The sequence below is a fragment of the Nesoenas mayeri genome (genome assembly GCF_963082525.1).
Source record: "Nesoenas mayeri genome assembly, chromosome: 1".
In the NCBI taxonomy this organism is placed as follows: Eukaryota; Metazoa; Chordata; class Aves; order Columbiformes; family Columbidae; genus Nesoenas; species Nesoenas mayeri.
Window position 1 is genome coordinate 21,904,964 of NC_137541.1, and position 11,776 is coordinate 21,916,739.

Here is an 11,776-nt window from a genome sequence, read left to right on the forward strand (position 1 = left end):
ATCCCAACACTCATATTTGAGGCAAAAAGTAAACATATGTTAAAATAACTTAATTATCAGCTAGTGACAATATATGTACACAGTGTACCTGCTTCCATGGTTTTGCACTTTGTAATTAGAGAACGAAATCAAAGAAAACCCTTCGGGAGGAGTCCCCAGAAGGCCGAGGAGCAGGGCAGCAGCGCAAAGCCCATGGCACAGGCCTTCAGACTGAGGGCAGGCGGGCAGGACCCACGCTTATGTGAATTGCCACAACCTGGGCGCAGGTACTTGTGGCGGCGAGGGGATCACCCACTGCCCCAGCCTGAGCAGGGCCCTCCTGCCGCTGCTGCACACGGAAACCTGCCACGGCTGCCCACGGAAACGTGCCACGGCTGCCCACGGAAACGTGCCACGGCTGCCCACGGAAACGTGCCACGGCTGCCCACGGAAACGTGCCACGGCTGCTGCGAAACTGCTGCTTGCCAAGAGTTACAGAGCCACCAAGTATGAAATACGGGGCTACATACACCACGGACAGAACAATTACAGGGATGTGTGGTGTTCAAAACTTTATCGCTCTTCCAGAAACCCAACGGAGACGCTTAAGAGAAACAAAGAAACCGATGGAGAAAGAGAAACCAAGCCGCACAGCCGCCTCACCGAAGACCTGGAGACGCCGAACGGCGCGTTAACGCGGGCCCGGCCCGGTCCGGTCCGGTCCGGTCCGCTCCTCACCTCCCGCCCGCCGGGGAGCCTGGCGGCCCCAGGCGCCCTGACACAGAACGGGCCGCCGGCACAGCCCAGCTCCCGAACAAACGAGGCCGTGAAGCCCCAGCTCCACAGCCCGAGCTTTGGCCCGGCCCCCGGGAACGCCTCGGCCCCCAACGGCAGCTCCGCCCGCCAGCGCGGCGGCTCCGGGAGTGCCGAGCGGAGTCCCCGCCCCGCGAAGAGCCCGGAGAGCGGCGGGGGGGAGGGACGGGCCCCGGAGGGTTTTTGGGCGGCGGTGGGGCCGCTGTGCACCGCACCGGTGTGTTGTGGGAGGCGTTGAAGTGCGCACAAAGAGAAGTTTCCGCTGTGCTCTCTGAAGCAGGCCTGACAGTTTGAATTGTATTTTCAGGCCAAAGGGCATCCAGCCACAGGTATTGTGAAGCTTTTAGTATGTAACAAATCCAAGAGCAAGAAACCCCACAACCCTGGGCTGTCTGCTATCCTCTAATGTAAAGAGAAGTGCAATAAAAACTTGAACTGAAATGATCACTCCTTTGTTTTTGCAGAGTGATGGGAGTCCGTTTCCTAGACGGTGACACCAGGCTCTGTGTCCGTCACACCAGGCTCTGTGTCCATCACACCAGGCACCGTGTCCATCACACCAGGCTCTGTGTCTGTCACACCAGGCGCCATGTCCATCACACCAGGCTCTGTGTCCATCACACCAGGCTCTGTGTCTGTCACACCAGGCGCCGTGTCCATCACACCAGGCTCTGTGTCTGTCACACCAGGCGCCATGTCCATCACACCAGGCTCTGTGTCCATCACACCAGGCGCCGTGTCCATCACACCAGGCTCTGTGTCTGTCACACCAGGCGCCATGTCCATCACACCAGGCTCTGTGTCCATCACACCAGGTGCCGTGTCCATCACACTGGGCCCGGGGATGCTCCTGCACCCCGAGGCGGGTCCCTCGCTGCACCTCGCCCTGGGAGCCTCCCAGGCCCTCCTGGAGCAGCTGGCGTGTGTCAGGCCATGTCAGGCTGCTTTAAATATTTATCAGTTTTGCTGCAGGGACCAGCACAGACTCAGCAGAGTTACATGAACTGAGCTTTTGAACAACCTACTTCTTTTCTAAGCAGTGACTTCATTGTGCAATACAGGCTGAATATAGGTTGTTTCAACTTTTTTTTTTTTTTCCTCAGTTTCTGCTAGCTTTCCAGTTTGTGGTGGAAAAGTGATGGAGCAGGTGCCATCAGGAGCATGCATACAAACCTGCGCTTACAAGGGACCTGTCAGGAACGCGAATCATTGCAGATGGGACCTTTAGAAAGCTACTGACCATAAACCTTTCCCTGGTTTGTCTCAATAAAATATTACCATAGTAGACACTGTATTGCTGAAATAGTTTCTAATGTATGTGTTACCAATTACCTGTTCTTGTGTCTACTATACATATTTATAAAACTGAAGTCAAGTTCTGTCCATCTTCTTGTGGTGTTTGATGTCAGTGTATTGCACTGACAACGAGGATGCTAATCATGTGGCCACTGGAATATTTTGCATTTCTTGGCTATTATCACTCTGTTAGTTCCCTGCAGTCCATTTAGCCACCTGGTAAAGATTCTGCAATGACTTTGTCTAATGTGTCTGGAAATAAAAAGGGACCTTTCAGAAGGAGGGGCCTGATTTACATTCCAGTTGAACTGTGTTACGTTCAAGATGGTCACACAAGAATAAAAAGTTTCAAAAACTGCCTATAGCCTGTGCTCTCAGGTGCTACCACAGAGATGCTGTCAGCTCTATCATTGTAAAACGACATCCGGTAACCAAATCTTCTTGTAGCTGGGGCCAGCCATACCATGCTTGCAGTTTCTTGTTCTTATTTATTCCACTTTGATTCCAGCAAAAGTGACCAGCAGAGGGCTGCCTTCTTTTAAAATACTCTAATGGGAGAAAATGAGGTGGATTAATGAAACGTTAAGCAAGGGAAAGTTTAGGTAGCTCGAGAAAATGGCAGAGTGGGCAGTATAGAAAAACACATTAAAGGTAGTGAGCTGGATTAAAACTGCTTTATGCCCGTTTTTGCAGATATTACAAAATATTTTCTGCAATAACTCAAAGAAACATTTATACATGCTTGTCCAAGTTCAGGCTTGATGTGAGTAGCTGGAAACATACAGAAAGGAGGCCTGAAAACACTGGGGTTTAAGTTCAACTTATAATACAATTTAAAGGGAAATTAAGACTTTACATTCCACTTATAGTACATTCCTATTTACAAGATAAGTTTGGCATGAGAAGTATAATAGTAATTTTTACAAATAATATGATAACTATTTACAAGCATTTATGGTATTTCCACTTCTGAGTGGCTGAAGTCAGCTGAGAGTCCCTCCTCTGCCAACGATAAACCTGGTTTACTAAAATGATGCCGTCTTCAATATTGCCTACAAGGAGATACACCATGGGACGATGGGTCGGAGTCAGCCTCTGCGTACAGTTTTCATTGATAAGCAGCCACTGTTGTATCATACTCTGGGTTTCATAAGGCAAGAGTGAGCCCTGGGTAATGTATTCCACTTGGCATTCGATGTTGTACTCTTGGTCACCGAATACTGTTCTCTTTTTGGACAGCTTTACTTTCACTGCTAAGGAAAAAAAAATGAAACATGTAAGTCACAATTTTTTACTCAAATGCAGAAAGAAACACCACTAATGAAAGCAGGATGAGTCCTTAAAAATCTTGTCATAATTTATGCTGACAGAGAATGGCAAGGCCTTCTCCAGCAGCAGTATACATTTGAAAATATTTTTTTTTAATAAAGGTTCTGTAGTAGAGAATTTTTTCATGGAATAGTAGATAATTTTTTTACAAAAGTGAATATTGTATTTTTACCATTACCATGTATGTTAGACTTTGTGGATAATTAGATATTGCAAGCCGTTAGCATTGTTCTAGTATCACAAGACTACCCAACTTGCTCAAGCAATTCTCCTGAAACTCGCTTTGTCCATGTTATGAACCCCTCAGCAAAACCAGCTAGTAATGCTTGCTGATACCATCCTTTTAGATATTCCCTTTTCACTATAGGCATCTACCTACCCCACCTGACTACACCAATACTTTTTAGCATGAAATTTCTCTATACGGCCTGATCTAGAGCCAGACAAAGTCACTGAGAGTCTGCACTGACTTCAAAGGGCTTTGCAGGAAGTTTCTGGTGCAATCTCAGATTGTCCAATAAGACAACAGGAGACAAGAATCTCTTTTACTGATATGATTTTCTGAGTCTCCTTTTCAGTAAACTATGTATAATGAACAACTCATGCACACAAGTAACAGGGATACACAGTTCACTAGTGAAACAAGCAAAGCTTTACTTTGGGTTTAATCACTAATAGAAGACAAATTTGCTTATTTGGCTGCTGTTGTCAGAAATATTTTACCATAAAACATGTTATACTACAATGTAGCCAACCAGACAAGAACAGGAGAGCTATTTGGTTGCAAAACAGATCATTAGTAAATCTTTCATGCAAAATAAATCCTCCTTATATTATGGTCAGAAAGAACATTTTCTGATAAGCAACCTAAAGTTAAGTCAGCAACCAAAGATTAAGATTTGAAATCTCATCAGAAACTGACAGTTATTTTAATCCTAATTTTAAGGCATTTTAGAAGGAGAGCTGTTGGTATCTTGAATAGCAGCCATATTAGCAAGGACTTACCAAAGTTATTGTCACAGAAAACTTCAAGAACTCTTCTGTGCGTAAAGAACTCCTCCACTGCTGGGCAGGCCTGGCAGGCAGGCTTTGGTAGGACTGGTAAGAAATGACAAAGTTTCATCATTATATTTTAGAATATTCTATATTATTTTTCTTCTGTCAAAGCTGATAGCCCACTGTATAACCACAGGGATGACAGAGAGAATACACAGTTGGTCAGCAATAACATAAAAGTCTACCTATTTTTCTGAAAACATAGCTAGGGATGAAAAGGAGTTTCATTTTCCATGTCTATTCAGTCCTTGTTCAGACTGACAAGCTTAATTATTGTAATCAAATAGAGTATTATATTTACTGTGGATAAGGTGGGTGGGGAAGGGGTTAGGTGGCCAGTTCTACGAGTGATACTGCATTCAGCTGCACTAGGATTGTGAATATATGAATTAGGGTGTGCCAATTATCCATTAATCAGTCTATAAAGAGACCTCAAAAGAAACTGAATGTAGTTCTGTCATGGGTATGATACTGCCCATAGCTGTGTACAGGGTGATAACCACCTTCCTCCTCTAAGCGTAGACTATCTTCACTTTATTTTTTTGAAGGAATGCTGATCTACACCAACTGAGGTCTGCTGCAGCTTACACTGAAGTACAGGCACTTTCCCCTGGACAAACTTTCCCCTGCCATCTGGACAAATAGCATGAAGCAATACAGGTAGTCACAACTCCATTTACAAAATCACAGACTGTCTGGAAAAGGTGTCCCTTGTATTTCCTTGGTTCCCAGGAGCACGGAGTCCGGCCACCCACCCCTTTGCCATCTTCCAGCTACCTTTGTGCAAGTGTTTGGATTCCTTTGTAAGAGATGCCAGGCACATGTCATCGCCCGCAGGGAATCGGTCGCAGTCCAGACTGTCGGGCCAGGGGTGTCCGTGACAGGCGAGCACGGGGGCACAGCTGTCACGGACGGCAACGCACATGCTCCTACAAGGATGGATAAACCTGTCGCCAGAGGAAATACGAAGCTGAATCAGTTAAACTCAGCAATAACAAAAACTAGTGCAACAGTGATTTCTGCACAAACTGCATCCTCTTCTCTGGTATTCAACATCCTTCAACGATATAGTTCCAGAAGTGGCAGCTGTGTGAACTATGCTAGTAGTCTGTGTATCAACTGGGCTGTGCCTACAGGATTAAGTCACAGGTTTAAAAATGCTTTTTTTTACAACTCGAGAAAAGGTTCAGCAAGAGCCTGATTCTATTCATAATGGCTTCAACCCTAAATTAACAAGAATAAAATTTCAAATGCAACAAAATAAACCATGATATTCTTTGACAACAGCATTCATTTCCCCAAAGCAAATTAACGTCGAATTGGAACATGTTTTTAGTACTTTTCTTTCCAATAGTACAGAAAAGTGAACAGAATTATTTCAGATAGAGTGGAGATCCCTTTTAAGTTATAATAAACATGCACTTCACTTGATCCCTGTTCTGGCAAATAAAGGCTGGAATTTTGTACTGTGCTGTGGTACTTACGTATCTAAACAGATGGGTGCAAACAGGGAACACAGGAATGTCCTCACGTGAGGGTGACAGTCCGTGTGTGCAAGGTGCTGCCAGGTGGTGGATTTTAGGATAACCTCTGCCATGCTTGTGTGTCCCATCAGATTGGGAAGCCTCATTTCCGAGTACCCAATGTTGTGGCACATATCCATCTCCTTGGGTATCACTACACATTTCGTGGATAATCCAATGTCAAAGCCTGTTGCCACTCTTAGGAAGCTGCTCAGGGCAAACCCAAGTAGTTCTGCAGCCAAGAACATCTTCCAGTGACTCCTGGGCAGCTGAGCAGGGAGCTGTCAAACTCCTCAAGCACAGGGGCACGCTGAAAACCTTTTGGCTTATATACCCCAAGAGCTTAATAAACCATTGCTTATCCACGGCTTATCAAATCACTTGAGACAAGACTGGATCTTATTGCCTATTCAAGGGATTGTTGTGATAACCAGGGAGGTGGAGACAGAGCACAGAAGTATGTTGCCTAAAGACCCAGATTTGGTACAGCCTTTCACATGCCCCACAGTGTCAGCTGCTGCAGCGTGCTATGTGGCATATTAAATTTTGACACCTAGAAAGTTTGCTATGTGCTTTCTAAAACAAATTAAGACATCCCTCAGAAAAAGGGTTGAGCAGACAAGCTGTCTCCTGGGGCTGCTGTGTCTCCTTTGTTTGCAGACACTGCTGACAGGGCAGAAAAAACAACCCAGATTGACTTATCAAGTGAAAATGTTTTGCTTGTGCTAATTGCTAGTGTCTCTTCCACTGTTTTACAATGTAGAAGAGGTGCTTTCTTCATTTGGTCAAGCACTGTAAAAGAGACAGCCTCCTGCTATTAACCAAGTATTTTGTCTGGAAATCTGGATCCCTGTCCTGTAACATGCTAAATGTCCCAACTTCTATTACATTTAATAGACACTTGAAAATACGGAATTGCTTTACTGATTGGAGTATGTGCCTATCAGATGGCTACACAACTGACATCTTTCATTTATGTAAGTTCCATGGCAGATTTCATATTGTAGAACTATTATGGCTCTCAGTATTTATTCAGAGTGAAAAAGCAGTTACGCATATGGAGAAACATTCTTATTGTTTCAAACGAATCTATTACACTTGAAATTGCTCAAATAATGCAACATTTCACATATTTATTAATAAATTATAATTACATGAGGCTGTATGAAAACAAACTATAACATGTATAGTTTTTCTGTTTGTACTATTAAATACATAAATACATAAATACTATTAAAATGCTTGTTAAATGTTAACAGAATTACTGAGTATTTCATTACTGTTCTTAGTATAACACTGACAAACAGCTCTTCACTACAGAGAATCTGAGGAATCTGGTAAGGTGACAGAGGGTCTGACTAATGTGAAGATTACTATTAAGAATCGAAAAGTCGAATTATTCCTTAAAAGAGTTGAATATCTAAAAAAAGTATTTTGTGGAAATTTTAATTTGATGAAAACATTTTTCCAATAAGTTAATTTTTATTTCCATTTCTTATTGCATGATTTAGATATATTTAGATATTGATAATTCATAGGTGGATCTTCTACTGTAAAATATCTGGATTGATTATTAGGCTAGAATGAGTATGTTTGTAACAGTGTATCAGCTAGTATTAATATTACTGGTGACTGAAATACATTTTTCCAAAGAAGCAGCTTTTTGTGTTTATACCTAGATGTAGCATATTTAGACAATGTGCTACATATCATTTACGTGTTTATACCTAACTGTTAGATTATTAATCCTAGCATCTTTGAAATAAATGACAAACCCCCACTGATTGCTCCTTAGCTGTCTTCTTTACTCTAAACTACTGGGAAAATTACAGTATGTGTTTAAATAAGTCAGAAAAATTGGCAGCATGCAAGGCTCCAAGGTTTAAATACCTATTTAAAATAATTGTCTGGTTTTCTTTTCATATTTTGTTGCTAGTTCAGTGTTTTCCCCAATAAATATGATTTATCTGTATCCGTTACTTCAAAGCAGAAGAACTGTGGTGAAGGAAACCCTTCCCTTGCATGTGGGGCATGGTACTACATGTACATTTCTGAGTGACATAAAATATATATTAAAGAGTATTTGATCTCTCAATTATTCAGATGTTTTTCTCTGTGAGTGTCTCACAACCTACAAAAAACCTTGATTCATCCTAAAACCTGAGTCAGCTCTGTTGCTCCAAATAACGAGGGGTTATTGAGTTGCTCTGGAAGAACAGCCACCGAAGGGGCTTGCTCTGCCCCTTGCTGCCAGGGAGTGCTTTCCAAACCACCCTGGGTCAGGCCTGTGCTGGGCTGAGCTCCAGCTGTACCTGAGCCCAGGCTGGGTTGTGGTACAGCAGGTCTTGTTTTGAGACCTCCCTCTGGGCCACCATTGATGGACAGAACAGAGACAGGCACAACAAGAGCATGTGAGACAAAGATAATCTAATAAGAGATAATACATCTCCTGATAAACTCAGTCTCCATAGGAACTGTTTCGGAAATAAATAATTGTGTATCTCTGAGTCACTATTTTCTACCAGGGCTTCACAGGGGGTAGGTCATTTATGTGCCACTGCAGACCTGTGCCATAAAATTTCTTTTGTCTCAGATATTTCCTAAGGGAGGCCAGCTGTCTTTTGATGCTTTGCTTTTGGTGAGCTGACTTTCAGTGGGTCATCACTTTGTAATGCTGAAGAAAATAGTTTTTCCCTGTGTGAGTACAGTGACATCCCTAGAGGCTGATGGCCCAGCCAGGAAGGAGGGTCGGGAAGGAGCTAAACTATTAACTGCTTGTCCATGTCTGACACGGTGCTTCAGTGGGGAGCTGGGGGCATTCAAGGGCATGGAAGAAATTCCATGATTTTGCCATCAGAAGAATGGTAAACCATCTGCTTTGCTTCTGTTTCTTCTTGTTTGCTTGCTGTTTTGACCGAAGTAGCCACTCACCTAGGGAATAGCAAGACTTTACACGTTTGCCAGGAATGGTGAAGCTCACTTGAGGGCTGAAGGAACGTCACCGGCCCTGAGAAAAAAATGTGCACAAAAGCCTCTGCTTTACAACCTGTGACTGCATTGGGTTTAAGGCTGGATCTGAAGCCTTACTACATTATCTGTAATGCAGTCATTTATGCAAGAGCATCATTTATGGGAGCTTCTGATTCCTCTCTCTTCTGACATTCACTGGGTTCAAGATGTTAGCTGGGCCAAATTCCTTACCCTCTGCCATTTTCAGTGTCATCATTTACTAAGGAATTTGCCAATTTGACATTTCTTTTCGCTACGCTCACAAGTAGCTTTTAAGGAAGGGAATTTACTTTGGCTGTGTTTCTGTTTAGGCTTAATTATTTCGATGTTCTTCATGAGCAGATGGTACCTTGAAACTTGATTTGACAGCAAGTCATTAGCATTTATAATTTTTAGCAGGAGTCTTGCAGAGCAGTTATTAAAAAGGAGCATGCAAAGTAGATTGCCATTGCTTGGAGAGTGCTTCAAGTCGTCAGATGTTGGCTCCCTGGCAGAAGCATGAGCTGCAGCACCCACATCGCTGTGCCATAGATTCGCCTTTTTTGCAAACACTCAGCTGCTCCTTGACATGGCATGCAAGAAGATGCCGGGCACATATACTTACAGCTTGCTTTGAGGAACAGAGTAAACTGGGATTTAGTGTTGCCACACCAGCTATGCTTTCAAATTACACAAAAGCTGGTGGGGCCTCAATATTTCTAATTGTAGTGATATGTGCTTGTAGATGTTGCTTGAATAAAGACTGTCTAAAACAAAAGACAAAAATCACTTTAGCAAACTATCAAGAGAACTGTAGTGTCTACATACATTTAGAGTGGGTAGTGTAAAATACAAGATCTGAAGATTTACAGAAACGTCTGTCTCCAAGTCCAGCTAATGCTCTTTGAAACTTCTGAAGGAAGCTGCGGGATTGTTCCCTCAGCCACGAACTGTATTTATTGTTCCTGGATATGAGCAGGGTTACCTGCTGATGGACCCTGATAAGAGAAGCAGGGACTGGAGGCTGCTCCCTGCCCACCTCTGTGTCAAATCCTTTGACTGTTACCAGGGAGACAGACAGAGATTAACCAGGAGCCACCCATCAGACCCCAGTAAGAAATGGGACTGAATTTTTCTTCAAAGAAAGCAGGGGTTTGAGAGCAACCTAGCAGATACAGGGATTTTTGGTTTTAATCTAAACATTTGTTGCAATATTCGGCTGGAGTCATTTTTATCTGAAGTCTAGTTGCAGAGATACAAGGCTCTCAGGCAAGGATCAAAGCTGTTAACTCTACATCCCAAGTCACAAAAAGGCGCTAGGGAGAGGTGGTCTTCACTCTGATGACAGCATTGCTGGACCAACATCCTGACCCTGTGAGGCAGCATTTATTTCATAACATTTATTTTGCTTTATTAGAAAACCAATTAGGCACAAATGGTATCTGTAAAAACAGAGGAGGAAGAGTCAGAGATGGTTATGAACAAGCCTCATTAATTTATCCATTGCAATGGCTTTAGCATTGCTTTACTTTTTAAAGAACAGAAATACTGTATTTCCTTATAAATCCATAATGTGAATAGTTAAATGTTCACTGCCCTGGCATGCTGAGCTCTGTCCTCATTACTGTTAACTGATTAACTGAGAGGAAAGTTTGTTTAAAACAGAAACTTGATGCTGTGAGTGACCCAGACTTAGTTTCTGACTCTCACAAGCTTCCTGTTGAAGCTTTAACCCTGATGCCATGTACTGCTCCACACACAGACTTTCCTGGTTAACACTGGGTGGGTGTTGCTGGAAGTTAAATGCATTCAAATACGAAGCCTTCAGATGCTACAAAACCGGGCAGGAGGCATGTAAATACTGACAGACGTTCCAGCAGTATCACCTAAAGGCACAAGGGTGATGAATACTTTACAAAACGGGGTAAGTAGCATTTCCTAAGTAGGCCAAGTAAATCAGGGATGGGAAAAGGGCGTAAGAAGGTAAGACGACTTGCTAATCAGCCAGCAGCTAATGCAGGCATACAACTCCTGGCTTTGCCATCCCAGTATTCATTGACCCATCCAGCTTTCATGTCTCCCACCCAGCAATATTTTTGCCAGTGCAGGACAAGTCGCGTTGAAGTGATTTTAGGGGTAGAGCTGAAATCCTGTGCTGACTTTCTAGTGGCCCACTCACGAAACTGCATTTGGGCCACATCCCGTGAACTGCATGGCAGGGCCTGGCGGTGAACACTGTATTGGTTACATGCTGGGAGAAGTGGTTTGCTTGCAAGGTGGCTGAAAGGAGAAGTGCTGGAATGATTATTGCTCAGAAAATGGAATTTTGCTCTTCAGTCATAAAAAGCGCAGCAGGCTTGATAGTGGTGTTGGTTTTGCTCCGGGGGTAAGCAAATTCCAAATGATGGCTTTCAGGTGCGAGCAAAATATTGTCTGTCTGGATGCAGGTTTTTACACTATTGATCGTGTACCAGATGAGCACCTTCCACAGAGAGCCAGTAGTAGTAGCCACGACTCTCTGTTTCCCCTTCTTAGAGGTTGGTTGTTTTGGGTTTTGTTTATTTGTTTGTTTGTAGGGGTTTTCTTTGTTTGTTTGTTTTCCTTGGTATTGGTATGCTGATTTGGCTAATGCTGCCTATTTTTTCTTTTTAGTTTTTAGTCAGTTTTAGTGGGTATCAATGTAGTTGTGCTCTGATTTAATTTTGTGGAAGAAGGGCCATTTAACAAATGGAGTATCGCATATTTCAGGCACAAATCTTGCTCTGCAGAAAAACTCCCATTTCTTTTGTACT

General features: G+C 43.2%; 1 protein-coding gene across 1 annotated transcript; it reads right to left on the reverse strand.

Annotated features, from left to right (window-relative positions):
• Nucleotides 1–3,030: 3,030 nt before the first annotated feature.
• On the reverse strand, nucleotides 3,031–6,244 carry LOC308047173 (secreted frizzled-related protein 2-like; the record flags this gene model as incomplete). The annotated part of the gene is made up of 4 exons (XM_080355475.1): nucleotides 3,031–3,341; nucleotides 4,423–4,515; nucleotides 5,251–5,420; nucleotides 5,958–6,244. The coding sequence occupies 4 exons, from the start codon at nucleotides 6,242–6,244 to the stop codon at nucleotides 3,031–3,033; spliced, it is 861 nt and encodes a 286-aa protein (XP_080211601.1).
• Between the last annotated feature and the right edge of the window lie 5,532 nt (nucleotides 6,245–11,776).